This window comes from Gopherus flavomarginatus, chromosome 12 (genome assembly GCF_025201925.1).
Source record: "Gopherus flavomarginatus isolate rGopFla2 chromosome 12, rGopFla2.mat.asm, whole genome shotgun sequence".
Classification (NCBI taxonomy): domain Eukaryota; kingdom Metazoa; phylum Chordata; order Testudines; family Testudinidae; genus Gopherus; species Gopherus flavomarginatus.
In genome coordinates, this window is record NC_066628.1 from 27,815,722 (window position 1) to 27,836,575 (window position 20,854).

The following is a 20,854-nucleotide window of genomic DNA, read 5'->3' on the forward strand; positions in this document are numbered from 1 at the left end:
ACAATGTGCCGGGGGACATACCTCCTTTCTTTCAGGTTCCAGTCCCTGTAACTCCATCATTAGACCCCCTGACAATGCTGACGGATGATGCTGATATAGCAGCCTGGCAGAACGAAGGCCTTCCAGCTGATCGGATGTCCACGGAAAATGCCACAATCCTCACAAACTGTGAACGGTGGCCCCTTATGGTTGATCCCCAACTCCAGGGTATCAAATGGATCAAAACCAAGTATGGCGAAGATCTCAGAGTGATCAGAATCGGGCAGAAAGGGTAAATGCAAGCCACCATAGAGAATCATATATTTGAATTGCTAGCTACAGTGTCAAACTTGAGGTACTGTGTGTGTTTATCTTCAGTGTAAGGACAGTGTAAGTGGAGCAAACTAGAGTGGCTGGGAAAGCTCCCAAAGTTGTTTGTGTACTAACCTGATTTTTTCATTACCAAGATGATTTCTGTTTAAACATAAGCGGGATTGTTCAATGTTTGGCCTAGTTGCAATAGAAACTGCCTTAAAATGGAAAAGGAGAAGAAAAAAGATGTATGTGGGCCCACCTGGATACCAGTCTTATGCACTTGGGATGGTAACTCTCAACTCTGTGGCCTTAATGCATTTCAGGCTCCCGTTGTGTTAGCACATGCCTTATATTCTGCCCCAGCTGACTCCATTCCACAGTGGGACAAAGGCAGAGCAGATCTCACTTCTACAGGTCCTAGAAAGGACGACAGCCAAAGCAAATAGAATAGAGCTGCCATATTCATCGGGGGGTTAAGGAAACTGCCAGTCCCACTCCCTCTGCCATTTAATGGGGCCTTGCAAAGAATTCAGGGTTAAAGACAAAGGAGGAGTAGGGACAAGATGTATATGGAAAGAACTCCCATCTACTGTTTCTGCTGCTCATTGGCTGGGCAAGAGGATTGTCAAATGGGTCAGACTGACCACTCAGTGCTGAAACATCATCAGTTTCAAAGAGGATCAAGGTGATTGACTGATTGGAATTCCAGTCCCAGAAACAGGCCAATCAGATGGGGGTTTGAAAGGGTTGTAAGAGACCCAGGAGAGTGCTCCTGGCTGCTCATGAGTTTTAGTTGTTTAAAGCAGTAAAATATGAAGTGATGAAAGTGAAGGCGGCATCTCGACATCTAGGTGGGAACAGAAAAAATCCCATAAGGTCCACTCTGCCATCACTGCCTGCCCTGTGGTGCAGTCCCTCCTTTCCCTATCTCCAGCTGCATGCCAGGGTGCCAGTTATGCACAGAAGGACACTTTATTTGGAGGTACAATGAGAAGAATCAAATACCTCCATTCACCCCCACCTTTGGCTGGCTTACATAGGATGCTGGGGAAGCATCAGGTAACATCATGCCATTCCAAAACAGAATGATCCTGTGCAGGTGGCTAAGAGGGCATTAAGAAGGGCTGGTTGAGAGGGAGGCTGTGTACACACCATACTGTACAGAGGCCTTGTATCACTATATTCCCATTGACCTGGTGTTAATTCTTGGAGGTAGTGATTACCAGCAAATTCTAGACCTCTCTAGTTCAGCTTCATAATACATACTCTTCTCTGTGTGTAGCCAGTGAGGCCTTTGTTCTTATCTTAAGGGAGCTATTTCTGAGTAGGAATGGTTTGTTTCTCTTAGTTGTCAGTAAGGGCCCTGTGTGCAGGCAGTGTCAGTGGGGAGTGGTAGTGAACCAGCTAGTTAACACTACACATAGTCAGCTGAAATCCAAGTCATACTGAGGACATGCTGGGAAAATCTGCACTACCACAGAAGGTGCTTGCTTTGGCAGACCGTGTTTCCTTTATTGTTGTGTGTTCCCATAGGGAATTCTTAGATGTGACCCACCCTCTGGGTCTGTCTACACTGCAGTCATGGGGTAGGATTGCAGCTCATGTAGATATACCAGAGCTACCTATAATCTGGCTAGTTTGGGTACTGGGGCTGTGAAACCCTGCGTAACTCAATTGGCTAGCCCACAATGAAGCCTTTGCTGCTGTAGCTTCACTGCTCTGGTATCTGAGCTAGCTAGATTCGAACTAGTGTGGGTGTGTCCACACAACTGCAACCATGACTGGCATTTGCAGTGTAGACATACTCTGTGCCTAACCATCTAAGGCTGTATGGATACACAGACACCCTGGTCCGCAAGCTCTCTATGAACTGTAGTAGAAACCCCATTGGTTTTTCTACAGAAGGCCAATTGACTCCCCCACTCTTGCCCCTCTTCATTTTTGTTGTATTTTCATTATTCAGTGGTGTTCCACAGCTTTCTCTGGCATCCCTCTGGGCTCATGGTCCTTGCTGCTGTGAGTAAAGTCTGTGCTGAATGCTGATATTGTACCAATGCCATTTGTGCTAGGTATTTGGACACCATGGAACAAGCCCTTGCTGCAGGTGAAGTTGTTTTGATTGAAAACTTGGAGGAATCTGTGGATCCAGTTTTGGGAGCATTACTTGGCCGAGAAACAATCAAGAAAGGAAGGTGAGAGTCTGGGAGATTGAATGAAATATGTGTCTGTGGCCATCTCACTGTCTAGCCTTTTTCCAGTGTCGGCAGGAGAAGAGATGGGCTCTTTATGCTAATGTCTTGCCTTTGCCCAACCTTGGTGTGTGTGTGTATGTTTCTCACTTCACTCGTGTTCTGCCTTTGGGACTGGTGGTGAGATTTTAAATTATGGCAATCATACATAGTCACTTGGAGTTGAAATAAACCTTTAGCTCTCTTAATTAGTCAGTACCCTTAATCACTTGGCTCCCTGTATAGAAACAAATCTCTCTCTCCCCTTATGTGGCAAAGACACCTCTGGACATTCCTAATGTCTATAGGTGGGGTAATTTTCCTTCAAGTTATTGTCACACAGATTGTGAAGAAAAGATGCCCTCATGTTGTCCATCCTTGTTATTGGCTATTTCGGAATAAAGTTGCAGCTTTAAGTATCAGGAATACAGGGAGCAGTAAATACTAGGAGATGGTTCTTGGGATAATGACCAGGTGCCTTTCAGCATGAAAATATTCATACAAAGAGACAAGAGAGCAGTGTTTCCTTTTTTGCTTCTTTTCGAGTGGGATTAAAATGACTGTGTTGTTAGACCTGTGTTCAAATAATAGCAACAAATAGAAGTGTGTGTGCAGAGCTTTGTGGTGAACTTAACTTTGGGATTCTTTGGATGCTATCTCACTGGCTTTCGCACAATGGAGTCGTATTTCTTTCAATACGTCTGTGTCATTCAGACTTTTAACGCTCTTTACATCTAGCTTAACAGGATCACAGCATTTGTGTGACCTCAGCTGCTTCTGCACCAGCTGTAGATGCAATCTCACTTGTGGCTTTGAATGGTAAACAACAAAGAGCCTGTTAAGCTTTGGATTGCACATTCCTTAAGATCCTCAGAGATTATTTCTTTACTGTTGAACACACTTAAAATATAATTGAATGGTGTAAACTTCTGGGAAAACGAGGCTCTTCTTATTGTGAAAGTAAAGCATCAAAACCAAGATGGGTGTTTCAGTACCAAAAGTAACAGCTAGAGCAGAACATTTTGAAAAAGGAGACAAGATTATAATGGATGTGACACGAAACTAGAATCTCTTCTGACAATGGCAAAACTAAAACACTCTTTTGTCAGTGGTGTATAGCTCAGTTCTATTGGTGTATAGTGACTTTCTAGCTCAGTTCTAGAAAGTCACTGTGAGGTAATAACAGTTACTATGTGAAAAAGGGAGTGTTGGCCATCCAAATGTCTAGCTTGCTCCTTGGTCTTTGGGAGGTTCTCTTGGGCATCCTGGGGAAAGGGACTTACTTTCATATTCAGAAACTCCACACCAAGGCAAAAATCCTGCAAGCTGATCCACATGGACAGATAGATGTCCTATTGATGTCAAGAGAAAGGACAGTTTTGTGGTCAAGGTTTTGGATGGGGACTCTGCATATCCGGGGTCAGTTCTGGGCTAAGTTACAGGCTCTTTCTGTGACTGTAAATAAGTCATGTGATTTCTCTCTCTCTCCAATACCTATTGGTATTGAAGATGATAATACTCCCTTTCTCCCACTCCATCTATTTAGACTGTAAGGTCTTTGATGCAAGAACTATCTCTTACTATCTATGCATATGTATATATGTGTATATGTATCTATGTATATGAAGGTATGTAACCTATTGCTCAAATCAGCCTCTGTACCAGATGTAGTTAAAACTCCACAACCCTGCTATTGTGGACACTGTCATACCAGTATAAAGGGGCTTATACCAGTATATCTGTCCCAATAAGGCAAGGAAATAAACTATATTGGTATAAGGCACTTTTATCTCAGTATAACTGCATCCAAACTAGAGCACGTACTAGTATATCAGTAAAAAAAATCATACTCCGAACTGAAATAGTGATACCAGTACAAAGTTCTGTGTAGCGCACGCCTAAGATAAATGTACATTCTTCTCAGGACATAACATCACTATACCCCACATTCATCTGGGAATTTGACTGATTCCTGCTGGCTACATTCATGCCTAGGTTTGCTGTGCTCTGATATTCCTTCTGCACCGTCCCTCCCCTGTCATTATAAACCATAACCTATTTGTCAAATTGGGCAATATATAAAACAAATTGGAATTTTGTCTGTTATCTTACTTCTCACAGGCAACAGTGCAGCACAGCCAGTCTCCAGCCTTGGCTTCATTTTTAAATCTCAGTGAGATCTACGGACCCAGCCTAAGTCTGAAGAAAATAGGCTCCATAGTCATCAAGTTGATTTTTTTTTTTTTAAAAGACAGACTGTTGAGCCACTTCAAAACTAGGACTGACTTACATTTGAGATCGAGCACCTCAAATGGGGATGGCCTGAAAGTCTAGACTATCTCAAGCGTGGGGGTGTCTCAGATGCCATCTAGCCATAATTGTTCTTACCTTGAAATTGATATCTGTATAGTAAGCATATATAATTCATGTTGTGAAATGTTATTAGACATGAATGACATTGGTAAGTGAGCTAAAAGAGCTTCGGAAGCCACAAGAACATTTGCATCTGTTGGTTCTATTTCAGATATATTAAAATTGGAGACAAAGAATGTGAATATAACCCCAGTTTCCGTCTCATCCTCCACACAAAGCTAGCAAACCCCCATTACCAACCTGAGATGCAGGCACAGTGCACCCTGATCAACTTCACTGTAACTCGAGATGGCTTGGAAGACCAGCTGCTAGCAGCTGTGGTGAGCATGGAGCGGCCTGACCTGGAAGAACTAAAGGTAGGTGATGGTAGCAAGCACTGTAATTAAGGCACTATTGATAAACATTCAAAAATTCTGAGTCAGGACCCCAAATCATAAGGTTGGCGTTAAAATTATGAGATATTAATAAAATAATAAATATTGGTTCTTTTTCTTTGCCTTCTGGGTTCGGAACCACATCTCCAGTTGCTAGGGCTTTAATTAGAATATCAAAGATTGTGCAGTTTGTAATAAAATCACGAGAGCTGGAATGCTGTTAAGGATGGAATTCAGTTATAACTCTTGCTCCCACTTGCTCCTAACTTGCTCAGAAGTTCTCCTTTGGAGCTCAGACTTCTCAGGCTTCAGCTTAAAGGTAATTTGTAAAAAAAGGCTTCAGGAGATTCCACTTAGTCATTTTTCATTGATATGAGGTTGAATAAAACAACATACACACTGCAGAATATTATTGCCACACCCTTTCTCTCATTTTTTTAAAAGCCCCGCTCTCTTTAGGACAGCTTTGTACTTTCTCCCTTTTCAGCCTAACAGGCCTCAGGAAATCCTGATGGCAAATTTTTGCAGGGGTGGCGTAACAGAAGTTAGTGTGGCTGCTGGGATAGCACCAGGCCAAAGATTTGGTGGGTTTTAGTCCCACCTCTGCTACTAGTTTGCTCATATGAGTCACTTCATCTCCTTGTGCCTTGCTTTCCCTGTCTATGAAATGGAGAAGATTATACTCACCTCATTTTTAAAGTGCTCTGAGATCTGTGGCTGACAAGTGCTATGGAAGAGATGTATATGATATAATTGTTACATGTGTCCCAGGAAAACATGCCTCCCATCAGGCAATGAGGAAAGTCATGGGCATGAGAAAAATTTACCAAACATGCTGTTTTAGAGTCCTTTTGCAATTTTTCTGCATTCTGTAATATTTGGCAAATATTAAGCAGTATTTTAAAAACTATATTTAAAGTTGCCAGATGTTGCCATTCCAATGTACACAAATATGCAGCTGTCTGTTGAACCCAGACTTCCTAAAAAAATGTCTCAAGTAAAAAAAAAGAGCGGCAGCACAAATTTGAGCAATGCCTCCTCCGTCTGATTCTTCTCAATCAAGGGTGTTTCAAAACCTAAGCAGGGCCACTGAAATTCAAATATTTAAATGTATAGAAGTCAAATTAAATGTAGACCCCAAATAAAAATATAGTAAGAGGACCAAAATAAAATGCCATCATGGCTAAACAACAAAGTCAAAGAAGCAGTTAGAGGCAAAAAGGAGTCCTTTAAAAATTGGAAGCCAAATCCTATTGAGGAAAATACAAAGGAGTATAGACTCTGGCAAGTCAAGTGCAAAAGTGTAATTAGAGAGCCCAAAAAACAATTTGAAGAACAACTAGCAAAAGACTCAAACTAACAGCAAAAAAAAGATCAGAAGCAGGAAGTCTAGCAAATTATCGGTGGGGGCCACTGGACTATCGAGATGCTAAAGAAGCACTCAAGGCAGACAAACTGTTGCAGAGAAGCTAAATGAATTATTTGCATCCGTCTTCACGGCAGAGGATAAGAGGGAGATTCCCACACCTGAGCCATTCTCTTTAGGAGGCAAATCTGAGGAACTGTCCCAGATTGAGGTGTCGAGAGGAGGTTTTGCACCAAATTGATAAACAGTATTAAGTAACGAGGATCAGATGTATTCACCCAAGAGTTTTGAAGGAACTCAAATATCAAATTGCAGAACTACTAACTATGGTGTGTAACCTACCACTTAAATCAGCTTCTGTACCAGATGACTGGAAGATAGCTAATGTAACCCAGTTTTTAAAAAGAATGTTTCAGAGGCAATCCTGACAATTACAGGCCAGTAAGCATAACTTCAGTACCAGTCAAATTGGTTGAAACTATAGTAAGGAACAGAATGATCAGAGACACAGATGAACATGATTTGTTGGGAAAGAGCCAACTCAGCTTTTATAAAGGGAAGTCGTGCCTCACCAATCTATTAGAATTCTTTGAGGGAGTCGACAAACATGTGGACAAGGGTGACCCAGTGGGTATAGTATACCTGGACTTTCAGAAAGTCTTTGTCAAGGTCCCTTACCAAAGGCTCTTAAAGCAAAGTAAGCAGTCATGAGCTAAGAGGCAAGGCCCTCTCATGAATGGTTAAAAGACAGGAACCAAAGGGTAGGAATAAATGGTCAGTTTTCAGGAGAGAGGTAAATAGTAGTCATTATACACACGGAGCAATTTAGAAATATGTACTGCTAAATGTTCACCTAAAACAGAAATAAAAAATGTTACACATATTCATTTCAGATCTATAGGGGTTCTAACTTTTTTGGTTTTAATAACTTTGAAAAATATTTTAGCTGTGCAGCCTTAGTGATGTATTAGTTTTACAGTTAAATAAAACCCATGTGTTGAGCCCAAAGTATAACAGGATGAAATCCTCTGGCCTTTGTAATACAGGAGGAAACCCAGATAGCAGCAATGGTATAGAAATGTGTAACCCACTGACTGGTGTACTGTAAAGTGCAAGCCAATGCTATACAGGTGGGGCTTTAACAAATTCATATCCTGTGTACATCGGGCACAGAGAGTGGCCTGGAACACACCCTGGCCAGTGGGTTACAAATGCAGTCAACACACTCCTCTTCGCTGATTCATATGGGACTGGGTTGATGTAGGGTGCGCCTGATTAACATAATTGTGCCACTAACTAGGCCTATTCTTCCCAGCTTCAAAGTCATTTTAATGAAATAATGACACAATGGGAAAGGCAAATCCAGTACACCGTGCAACTCTCAAATGCAATATTATTCTTTGGGGATTATTAGCTCAGTCAGATTCTGTGGTATTTACATCTCTGCTTTAAAAGAGAAGCTGCCTGTATTAGTGAGAGAGAAGTGAAAATGATGTGAATTAGGGATCAGGTCTTTTTAAGCTTCTGGTGTTTGAAGGGAGTGGATGCTTAAGGAGGAGGATTGCAAGGCAGTTCCTCAGCGCAACTCCTAGACTGACCAGAAGGGGTCACTGCTGTCAGAGCTGCCTCTGGTAGGGGGAGTGAGGGATCAAGTCAAAGGATTGCTAGGCTAGCTTTTGAATCAGGTTAAGTGAAAATGCATGAGGAGCATTTTAATGCTTGGGATGCCACAAACTTCTCTCCACTCCTCTATTGGGAATTCATCTTCCATTGCTGGAGTTTCAGATAAGCACACAGGCTAGCATTTTCAAACTCAGATCTCTCATGTTAAATCTGCAGCTAGGCGCCTATGGAAAAGAGGCCTGATTTCCAATGTGAGCTGTGGGTGCTCAGCACTTTGGACACCTGGGCACTTATTTGCTTTGAAACTTTTGGGCTCAAGTTCCAATGGAGGGGAAGGAAAATGTTAGTGAGTGCTCCACAAACTAAACTTCCAAGCACTTCTGCTGGCCACAGGGTGCACAAAACAAATCAAGCGGTTTATTTTGCAAGGTCAGGTCCTAATTTCTTAGGATATTTTCTCCATGCTCCGTGGCCCCATTGCACTTGCTACAGTCCCCAAGGGGGAAAGAGAGGTGGCTATATGCCACCTCCAGATCTGCACCCCATGCTTGGGCTTCTGGGAGCCAGTGTCAGGACCAGATCACAGGCAACTGGTTGGCACAGAGCAAGCTGCTCAGTATCAGGGCTGAAGGTCAGGGATCAGTCTGGGGCCAGGCCAGGTCCAAACTGCAGAGTCCGAGTCTGTTACCAAAGTGAGACTATGAGGCGAGAATTGGGATGGGGTTGGGCCAGACTCTCTCACAGGGATCAGCAGTGGTCTTAAGCCAGACATAGTAACCCATGATCAGGGTCAGGGGCCAAGCCTAGACTGAGCACCAGGAATCACGGTGTGTCACAGAGAGGGGTGGCGAGCAGGATCTGAGGCACGCCAGAGGTCTGCATTATTCAAACTTCCAGAAATGGTTTCTTGATTTATGTGGGAAGTGCCAGCAAATCAGGAAATCCCAGGGGACTGTTACTCATGCCCCTTAGGGTGGGATTTCCTGCAGGGCATCTCAGTTCCTCTTGGTGGCAAGCCCATCTGGGCCCCTGGTGGTTATGAGGAAGCAATGCCTGCCTGAAACCCCACAGACCCCAATGGTAGGCCTATGGGCTCTTAGAGGCAGTTTGGTCTCCCTTACAATTTAGAGTAACCTCAGAACTGCTCTAATTTCCACCAGCAGTAACAGCCCCAGGTCACTGGAGCACAGTATCCGTAGGGCACATGCCAGAAGAATGTCCCCCTATCCACCCTCCAGTATCCCCAGAACTGAGGGAATCCCCAGCTAACCAGTTAGGACTGTTTCGTGCTGTCCTAACCCTTTTTCTCACACGTCTACAAAAACATCTAAATCTGTGCACATCCCTTTAAAGTCTAAGGCCCTGCATGAGGCTCAGAATCAGTTGATTCAGCGAAAGAAAAATCTGACTTGATCACTGAACATATTATTCGTGAGGGTTTAGAGATATTTTCTCCAGGTGTGTTTGGGTTAGAAATAAACGCCAAGATGATTGCTGAACAAATTCCACTTCTTGGTAAAAGCTGGAGTATGCAAATAACAGCTAAATAGTTTTTAATTACTGCACATGTCAGGTGGGTGGCTGTTGAGCCCTCCCATGTCACTCTGACAGAGCCAAGCAAAAAGACTGGGGGAACCTCCCCGCCTTCTTCACATTATCAGAAAGAGAATTGAAGAAGTGTCAGGTTCCGTCCATACTATGCGCCGGATCAGCAGGTAGTGTTCGATGTATCGGGTATCAATTTATTGCGTCTTGTCTGGACACGATAAATCAATCCACGAATGGACGCCCGTACTCCACCACAGCAGGAGGAGTAAGCAGAGTCGATGGAGGAGCCACGGCAGTCGACTCGCCGCTGTGAGGATGGCCAGGTAAGTCGAACTAAGATACTTCGACTTCAGCTACGCAAATAGCATAGCTGAAGTTGCGTCTCTTCGTTCGAACCCCCCCGCTAGTGTAGCCCAGGGCTCAGTGTGTGGAACATGATATCAAGTTATGAAAGCGTCAACTTCATTGGCCTAAAGGGAAAAGAGTTTGACATTGAAACCAAAGAGTTAAGGCATTTCACTGAGCACAAACCTTACTGAGAGATGTTTGACTCTGAAAATCTGTGACCTCATTGGTTAGTTAATATTTAAAGTTTATATACAATTTGCAGAGACAGCTTCATGGTATCTCTATAGCAAATCTATCACTGATGACGTTATATATAGTTTTGGAAATGACAGCCATGTAAAATTTAAATAAAGCCATCATATTGGCACAATCTGGAGAATCCAGGGAGTGTTTTATGAGTTTTTGTATATGGAATTTGTTCTCTTTAGCCGCCGACAGACAGGTAATTTATCCTCATGTTACAAATATCCAGTATTGGGAGGCCTCACTTACAATTAACCTTTTCAATGATGTCTGCCTACATCAGGGTGCACGCTTTGTACCTGATACATCTCTGAAATCTCTCATCAAAACTAGGGAGCTGGACAATCAGACTGGAGGAAAAAGACCGTGAAACAAGAATGAGTCTGTTAATGATTGGCGCTGCTTTGCAAGGGTATAAACAGCACATCAGGACAGAGTGCCTGCAGTATCCTCAGATTGCATAATTATAAGTGGAGCCTTTAGGATTGCCTACAGTTAATGTTGCTCAACACTTCCCATTGTAAGGCCGTGTTTCCAGCTGTTTCTAACTTTGCCAAACTAACTGGTTGAGCTGACAATTCCCGTGAATATTTCTAGAAAGTTTCTGCAAAAATAGTTCAACTGCTTCTAAGAAAAAAACAGGGGAAAATACATTGGTTTGTTGACGTTAATAAAGTTCTTACAACTGTTTCAATGTGCAGATCATGTGCTTTAAGCAAGGATTTGAAATTTGGCAGGGGAGTTGCCTGCATATCGGGAGTGTTCTTTTTACTGTTCCCATGTAGAACCACCCAGTTTGATTAAGATATAAGCCTTGGAAAATCACTTTGCACATGCTCAGTAGAGACTTGTTACATTTGGCAGCTAAATTCCCTGAAGATTCCATCTGTACTGAGCATGCACCAGCCCAGGGATGCGGGGACAGATCAGAAGTTGTTTGCTGAGAAATTCACATCTGTATTCCACTCAGGTGTGTGTGTACCTAATGTGTCTGGAGCCAGAGAGTTTTCCATACAGTACTTGTCGGGGGGAGCACACGCACACTATGCCTCCTTGTGCCCCACCCAGGACAATTTAAGGGAGATGCTATCCTGATCTCTCTTAGTTCCTTCTCACTGCCTGAGTCAGAGCTCAGCATGTGGTTTACTTCAGAATTGCTATGCAGGTAGAGGGTCCTTTCCTATGTCTGTTTTTTTGTAGTTATAGCTCAGTAGTAGTACCCACTAGTTAGTTATAGTTTAGATCATTTCAGGATAGAGCCCAGTGACATTTGTCACCAGGCTTCAAACACCGGCGCTGCCCGTCGTGTGGGGTCACTATCCCAAACAGCAATCCCCACACGCTGCCTTGTATGCCTCAGTGAGGGGCATATCAAAGAGAGGGGCAGTATCGATCATTCTTTTAAAAAGAGAACACAGATCTCCAGAGACTTATGCCTCAAAAAGCACCTCATGGAGCAAGCAATGCGATCTGCTTCAGCGCCAGGGCCTTTGGCCAATCATCCAGCCTCACAACTAGCCTCTGAGGGAACAGCAATCTCAGACAAGCCCTTGGACTCAGATTCCTTTCTGCAAAGAAGGGATAGATCCTCCTCAAGATGCTCTCCACAAAAGAGAACCCATAAAGTGGACAGGAACCATTCCAAGTCCCTAAGAGACTCCCTCTCTATGTCCAGGAGGAACTCCAAACATTGCCAGGATTCCTCCAGTGCCCAGGGTAGAGTCTGGCCTTTGTCCTGTGACTCCCTGTACTGAGATGGGACCTGACTGGTATTATCCTGTCAACTCCAGCGCTGTAACAGGGACAGTCATTGAGTTCAATACCAACAGGCTCAATTCCAGTACCGATCTTTTAGATCATTTCAATCCTGCAGGCTTTTCAAGTGGCATCTGACCTGCTTAGCCTTTCTGTCCTGGGTTCCCTGATGGCACAAGACTCTTTAGTTGAGGATCTGCCTTCAGCCATTCTGGGTCTGTCCAGTTCTGTAACCTGGTACCAAATCCATGGATGATACAGGTACTGGCTTCCAAGCGAAGAGACAATAAGGATGCTTCCCTGGAACTGACTTTGGTTCCACCATTTGCCAGATGGGTACCGTGCCTGACTTTGATTTCTGTGCCAATGGATTGTCCAGCAACTCCAGCTACAGCACTGATTCATTCATCTATTATGAGGACAGCACCAACTTTTTAGATGCCCCTTCAACATCTCAAGGTGCATCTTGGGTACCAATCTTGGCATTGACGTTTCCATCTACCTCTGGGCTACAGACTCATCAGTACAACTGATAGCCCCTTGCAGCCTCTACAGAAAGTTCTTCACATTTTAACTCAGAATCCTCCTCCTCCTCATCATCATCATTGTCTTCCCTTGCTACTCAAAACTCAGTAAGAGCCTCTTAAGTCAGGGGTCGGCAACCCTTCAGAAGTGGTGTGCCGCGTCTTCATTTATTCACTCTAATTCAAGGTTTCATGTGCCGGTAATAATTTTAATGTTTTTAGAAGGTCTCTTTCTATAAGTCTAAAATATATATCTAAACTATTGTTGTATGTAAAGTAAATAATGTTTTTGAAATGTTTAAGAAGCTTCATTTAAAATTAAATTAAAATGCACATCTCCCCGGACTGGTGGCCAGGACCCGGGAAGTGTGAGTGCCTGTCAAGGTTCCTTCCCCACTCTGAACTTTAGGGTACAAATGTGGGGACCTGCATGGACACTTCTAAGCTTAATTACTAGCTTAGATCTGGTAACTCTGCCACCATCCAGAAATTTCAGTGTCTGTATCACTTCTTGTCCCCCCAAAAACCTTCCCCTCCCTGGGCAGCCTTGAGAGGCTTCACCAATTCCCTGGTGAACACAGATCCAAACCCCTTGGATCTTAAAACAAGGAGAAATTAACCATCCCCTCTACTTTCCCCCCACCAATCCCTGGTGAGTCCAGATCCAATCCCCTTGGATCTTAAAACAAGGAAACATCAATCAGGTTCTTAAAAAGAAAGCTTTTAATTAAAGAAAGAAAAGTAAAAAAAATCATCTCTGTAAAATCAGGATGGAAAATACTTTACAGGGTAATCAGATTCCTATAGCCCAAAGGAACCCCCTCTAGCCTTAGGTTCAAAGTTACAGCAAGCAGAGGTAAAATCCTCTCAGCAAAAAAGGGACATTTACAGGTTGAGAAAACAAAAATAAGACTAATCCGCCTTGCCTGGCTATTACTTACAATTTTGAAACATGAGAGACTGATTCAGAAAGATTTGGAGAGACTGAATTGACGTCTGGTCCCTCTTAGTCCCAAGAGCGAACAGCCCCCAAAACAAAGAGCACAAACAAAGACTTCCCTCCACCAAGATTTGAAAGTATCTTGTCCCCTTATTGGTCCTCTGGTCAGGTGTCAGCCAGGTTTACTGAGCTTCTTAACCCTTTACAGGTAAAAGAGGCATTAATCTTTAACTATCTGTTTATGACAGTGCCACTGAAAATCAGCTCACGTGCCGCCTTCAGCACGCTTGCCATAGTTTGGAAAAGAATCATTGATACTGAGAATGGGATCACTCTGGTAACAGACACAGGACATCTTGGCTGAGTCCATACTGGCCTCCAATTTCATATTCATTGCCTGAGTGGACCAGCTGGAACCTTTGGTTGGAAGTGTCCTTGATTATTGAGGGACCGGATCTTCAACCTGCTCCAGAGGATGTTGCCCCCAGTAAACCACCCTCCAGAGCTGTTGGTTTCAGGGCAGCACTCTCAGGCACTTTCTACTGACCCACCACAGCATCATCCTGAACCTGTGACGCAGGTTCCAGTCATGTTACAGGAGGAGCCTTCTGTGCTACTATCTTCCTCTTTCCTGATGACTCTTCAGTACCAGATTCCTCCTCTTTCATACCAGAGGACTTCAAGTTTTTCCAGGACTGTTTAAGAAGTATGACAGCAGCATTGGGCATTCAGGCTGAACATGTTCAAGACAGAATGCATAAATTTCTGGTAGGGCTGTTGATTAATCACAGTTAATGCATGTGATTAACTCAGAAAATTAATCACAATTAATTGCAGTTTTAATCGAATGGTTAAACAATAGAAAACCAATAGAAATGTATTAAATATTTGTGGATGTTTTTCTACATTTTCAAATATATTGATTGCAGTTACAACACAAAATTCAAAGTGTATGCTGCTCACTTTGTTTTTTATTACAAATATTTGCACTGTGAAAATGATAAAAGAAATAGTATTTTTCAATTCCTCATACAAGTACTTTACTGCAATCTCTTTATCGTGAAAGTGCAACTTACAAATGTAGATTTTTTTTTGTTACATAACTGCATTAAAAAACAAAACCATATAAAACTTTAGCGCCTATAGGTCCACTCAGTCCTACTTCTTGTTAAGCCAATTGCTAAGACAAACAAGTTTGGTTATATTTACAGGACATAATACTGCCTGCTTCTTATTTACAATGTCACATGAAAGTAAGAACAGGCATACACATGGCACTTTTGTAGTCAGCATTGCAAAGTATTTACATCCCAGATATGCTAAACATTCATATGCCCTTCATGCTTTGGTCACCATTCCAGAGGACATGCTTCCATGCTGATGACGCTTGTTAAAAAAATAATGTGTTAATTAAATTTGTGACTGAACTCCTTGGGGGAGAATTGTATGTTTCCTGCTCTGTTTTACCTGCATTCTGCCATATATTTGATGTTATAGCTGTTTCGGATGATGACTCAGCACATGTTCATTTCAAGAACACTTTCACTGCAGATTTGACAAAACGCAAAGAAGGCACAAATATGAGATTTCAAAAGAAAGCTACAGCACTCAACTCAAGGTTTAAGAATTTGAAGTGCCTTCCAAAATCTGAGAGGGATGAGATGTGGAACCATGCTTTCAGAAGTCTTAAAAGAGCAACACTCTGATGCAGAAACTACAGAACCCAAACCACCAAAAAAGAAAATCAAGCTTCTGTTGATGGCATCTGACTCATGATGATGAAACTGAACATGCTTTGATCGACACTGCTTTGGATCATTATCAACTAGAACCTGTCAACAGCATGGATGAAAGTCCTCTGGAATACTGGTCAAAGCATGAAGGGATGTGAATCTTTAGCGCATCTAGCACATAAATATCTTGCAATGCCAGCTACAGCAGTGCAATGCGAATGCCTTTTTGTTCTCAGTTTCAGATGATGTAAACAAGAAGCAGGCAGCATTATATGTTGCAAATATAAACACATTTGTCTGAGCGATTGGGGAACAAGAAATAGGATTGAGTGGACTTGTAGACTCTAAAGTTTTAGATTGTTTTGTGTTTGAATGCAGGTTTTTTTGTTGTTTTTTTTAACATAATTCTGCATTTGTAAGTTCAATGTTCATGATAAAGAAATTTTACTACAGTACTTGTAATGGAAATTGAGAACTACTATTTCTTTTGTTTTTACAGTGCAAATATTTATAATAAAAATAAAGAAAGTGAGCAGTATACTTTGTATTCTATGTTATAATTGAAATCAATATATTTGAAAATATAGAAAACATCCAAAAATATTTAAATAAATGGTATTCTATTATTTATCAGTGTGATTAAATCACACAATTAATCACAATTATTTTTTTAATCATTCAGTTAATTGTGATTAATTTTTTAAATAGCTTGACAGCTCTAGTTTCTGGACATCTTGCAATTATCAGCCCCTGGAAAGCTTGCTCTCCTAATAAATGAAGCACTTTTGGAGCCCACAATAACTTAGTGGAATACATTGGCTTCCATAGCTCCCACTGCTAAGCATACTGAAAAACACTACCATGTTCCTATTCATGACTGTGAGTGTTTTTATTCCTACTCACCTCTCAACACCCTGGTGGTCGCTGCTGCCAATTAATGATCTTGTCAGGGCAGGTACAAGTCTACACACAAGGAAAAGAATCCAAAAGACTTGATTTGTTGGGAGAAAGATTTATTCGACTCTTTTATTACAGATGCACATAGCTAATCAACCAGTGCTTCTGCTGAAGTATGATTTTCTAAATTGGCCTCATCAAAATTTGTTAATAAACTCCCTGAGGATGCATGAAATGAGTTTAAAAGCTTTCTTGCAGAGGCTCATCAAAAAGTCACTCCAGCTGGTGCTTGACATCACAGATGTTTCCTCCAGAGTCATGCCTTCTGCAATAGCAGTGAAAAAGGCCTCATGGCTGCTGAACTCTGGTATAGTCCCAGACATTCTGCAGGCTTTAAAGGACATGTCTTGATGGTCACTTCCTCTTTTGTGATAAGATTGCTGAGACCTTAAATAATTCAAAGATTCCAGAGCTACAATATAACTATTAGGAGTCTATCCTCCAGTCACTAAAAGGTGGCAGTACAGACCTCAAGAGGAACAACATCAATGGTATGGTCAGCTGTTCTACAGGCAACCAACATGTCCTGCTAGACAATGTAACTTCTCTAAGAACAGACAAAAGTCTCAGAAGCTGCCGTCAGAGTTCTGTGTGGTGGTTGTGTCACATCCTCACATTTAGTCTTAGCCTAGTTTATTGTACATAGTTAGCTAGTAGTTAATAGATAGTGCGCCAGGTCACAGGGTGACTCCTCTGCCTCTCACAGAAAAAGTGCAGACCAGCACAGGATCGGTTCCTGCATGCGAGATGATGCAGGTACCTCTGACTCTTCCCCAGTACTGAGTGGCAAGGGCAGGTGCCCAATACCATTGATTCCAGTTCCAACCTCCAGGTGTTTGATGACTTCAGCACTGACAAGAGTGAAGCCATACCGACTGTATCCTCACTGCTGGTCTAGGACTTGCATCTCAGCACTGCACCAAGATGCTCCCTTCCCCATGGTGGGCACAAAGCCGGTAACAGAATTGGTGAGGGAAACTTTGGCAGCGAGAGCCTCTTTGGCCTTGCTGCATTCAATGCTGCAGGTGGTCCCATGGCAGCTCTCATCACTCTCAACATCGACACCTGCATGCTTGGAACTGATGATATTGCCATAATCGGGGGCACCAATCCCTTCCTCACTCTGGGTAATGGATGAATTGAACCACCTATTGGCTCCCTCTGCCCATATTACTGAGATCCCGGGGCTCTGATTCCCAGTCAGAGTCGTCATCCTCCCACTCCACATCACTTGATGAACTCCGCAGGCCGCCAGTGGATCAATATGGCTCCCAGAGTTGGTGTGTGCCCTGTGGTTGGTACAGAAATCCCTGGGCCTGGCCTCTCCTGGTCACCAATGCCCTACCCATGTCAGTGGCCTCCTTGGACTCAGTGAGATGCTCCTTTCTTGTGGAGATCCCACTCTTCATCCCATTCAAAGCTGAAGTCACCCACCAGGTCAATGATGGTGGCTTTGGATTAGTCACAAGTCCAGGCATTGGCAGTCTTCCTCCCCACAGAGCTGCCAGAGTCCTCCCTTCCAGGTATATCTTCCCAGAACTGAGAGCCAGTTTTGGCTCAGACAAGACCTTTGTCCTCATCACCAGATGATGTCATGTTGCCTGGTTCATTCTCCCCTGCTATTCTGCAGGACTTCAAGGCATACCACGAGATTTAACACTATATAGCCACATCTCCTCAAGCCCACAAGAGTCCTGTGGAGTACACTGACCTTGCTACCACAGTGGCTAAGTGCATGGGAAAGCCCTACTTTTTTCCCATGTAGGGATTTGAGGTGTTCTATTCCCACCCAGCCCAAATTCTCTGATTGTAATGGCAATAAACAACATGGCTTGGCAAGGATAGGGATTCCAAGTGATTGGATCTTCTGGGCCAGAAGATATATAGACCTCATTGTCCCTGCAGATGAGGATCACAAATCAACAAGCTTTGCTGTCCAAGTGTGATTTTTCTCAACTGGTCAGCTATATCTAAATTCGAGAACCAGTTGCCCAAGGCCTTGTGTGAGGAGTTCCAGGAATTCATTGAGAGTGGCTGCTTGGTGGCCAAAATATCTCTGCAGTCCGCCCTTGATGTTGCGGACACCATGGCCAGGGTTATGGCCTCGGCAGTTATTATGAGGTGGGCTTCCTGGTTGCAAAACTCTGGGAGCATTTGGACGTCCATCAAGCCGTCGAGGAGTTACCTTTGATGTCTGAGTCTTGTTCTCAGACAAGACTGATGACACTTGCACTCCTTTAAGAATTCCAGGACTACCTTGAGGTCCTTGGGCACATACATGTTGTCTGTGCAAAGATGCCACTCTTGGGCACAGCAGCAGCGACACTATCACCGGCAGCATTCCTTTGCTCAGCCTTTCCCCTGAAACAGCAGGACTATTCTAGAAAGGGATAGATCTCACAAGAGGAAGCAGTTGGGCTCAGTCTTTGGACAGTCCACATTCCCTCCCTTGGCACCAGCTAAGCATCCATTTTGACTCCTATGGCCCAGTCGTTACTCCATCCTCTCTATCTGCCTGTCCCTTTGGGGACAGTCTGGCCTGCTTTTACAATGCATGGGACTCAATTACTATCAATAGCTGGTCCTAGACACTCTCAGATCAGGCTACACAATTCAAGTTTGTCTCCATGCGCTCTGCTTCCCCCCTTCCTCACCCCCCTCACAAAGCACTGCTTATCAAGCAGGTCAGCTTTCTGTTGACATGGGGAGTGGGCGGTAGAGGAAGTTCTGCTGGAACACCAGGGCCACAGCTTTCACTCCTGGTACTTCCTGATACCAAAATCCAAGGTTGAGATGAGACCCATTCTCAACCTTCACAGACTCAACAAATTCATAAAGTACATGAGCTATCGGCTATCCTCCCCATACTGTCTCAGAATGACTGGTTCACTGCTCTGGACCTTCAGGATGCTTACTTTCATGTGGCGATTCCACTGAGCCACAGGATGTTCCTTCATTTTGTGGTAGGGGAATGCCACTTTCACTATACGGTTCTCCCACTTGACCTCTCTTCTGCCCCTTTACTCTTCACCAAGTGCATGTTGGTGGGAGTCTGGGAATCATTTTAAACACCACTTGGCTTCCTCTCAGAAAATCGAGTTCGCTGGGGCCCTGTTAGATTTCACAAAGTTGAGGGCATTCCTGACGACTAATCACTTCCAGGTGATTTAACAGCTATATCTCAGTCTGCAATCTCAGCCCTCCATGACATTCTGGGTGTGTCTAAGCCTGTTGCGTCACACATCCGCTTGCACACAAGTGGTCCAGTTCACTGTGCCTTCGCCTTCTTCAGATGTGGCTCAGGACACTTTACTACCCTGCCCTACATTCTCTGGATGGGTTGGTGTGACGAACTGGGAAAGTTTTTAATGTTTTCTCTGAATACTGTGCTGGTGCCTCAGTGTCCCCATGGCAGTTCTTAAGTATCTGGCAGAGCAAGGGCCAGTGCACCTAAATGCCTGGCACTCTGTCTCCTAGCAACTGATGGCCTGGGCCCCTCCCCTGCAAAGGTGCCAGCTGAAGGTGTTGGAGACAAAGGGATCAGGTGACCTCCTGGCCCGGGAAAGGGGCTGAGCAGAGAGGAGGGGCTGGGAGGGGTTGTTAGTCTGGAGCTGGCTGGGGTCAAGGGTGGAGGGCAGACCTGGGGGTCTGGCTCACTGCCCCCCAGAATGGACCCAGCCGAGGGGTCCGGTTCGCTGTATCTACAAGCTCTGTTTTAGACCCTGTTCCTGTCATTGAATAAACCTGTTTTACTGGCTGGCTGAGAGTCACGTCTGACTGCAAAGTGGGGGTGCAGAACCCGGTGGCTTCCCCAGGACCCCGTTGGGGTGGACTCGCTGTGGGAAGCGCACGGAGGGGCAGAGGATGCTAAATGCTCCAAGGAGAGACCCAGGAGGTGAAGCTGTGTGAGCTTCTTGCCCTGAACAAGTCTGCTCCAAGGGAGAGGAGGCTCCCCAAAGTCCTGACTGGCTTGGTGGGGAGCAGTTCCAGAGCATCGCCCGGTGACTCCGTGACAACTGGTGGCAGCGGTGGGATGTACTGCACCCCATGAATGGCGCCGCTTGCAGTAAGTGACTGGGGAGCAGTAAAACAAAGGGGGAAGACCCCCGGGGGATCTCTTCCCTGAGTTGGGAGACAATCTCCCCATCAGGTGTTCCCCATTCAGAGTCACTGGGAAAGCAGCCCAGAACCTGAAGAGAGAGGTCAAGGACCTGACGGCTTTAGATGTGATCCAACCGTTTTACAGTTCATGGGCCTCACCCGTGGGGCTGATCCCCAAGGGAGACAGGATGATCTGGTTTTGTGGGGGCTATCAGAAGCTTAAAGCCATCACAGTGTCCGATGCCGACCCCATGCCTAGGCCTGGGGAGACTCTAGAGAAGCAAAGGGCGATGGAGAACTTGGCCCTGGCAGACACTGATAACATGTGCACCTTTAGCCAGACCTGGGAGGAACAGGTGTCCCAGGTGAAGAGGGGGCTGGGCTGCCTCAAGGAGATGGGACTGACGGTAAAAGCTGGGAAGTGCAAGGGGGGACGGCAGAGGTGTT

General features: G+C 44.2%; 1 protein-coding gene across 6 annotated transcripts in view; it reads left to right on the forward strand.

The window, feature by feature from the left end:
• The window catches only part of DNAH9 (dynein axonemal heavy chain 9), a 392,319-nt gene that overhangs the window by 236,073 nt on the left and 135,392 nt on the right, over positions 1 to 20,854 (forward strand). For all 6 annotated transcript variants that reach the window (XM_050919194.1, XM_050919196.1, XM_050919197.1 and 3 more), the window contains 3 exons: positions 36 to 271; positions 2,364 to 2,486; positions 5,047 to 5,251. In XM_050919194.1, the coding sequence (XP_050775151.1) occupies positions 36 to 271; positions 2,364 to 2,486; positions 5,047 to 5,251 (564 nt within the window). The remainder of the gene's footprint in view (positions 1 to 35; positions 272 to 2,363; positions 2,487 to 5,046; positions 5,252 to 20,854) is intronic.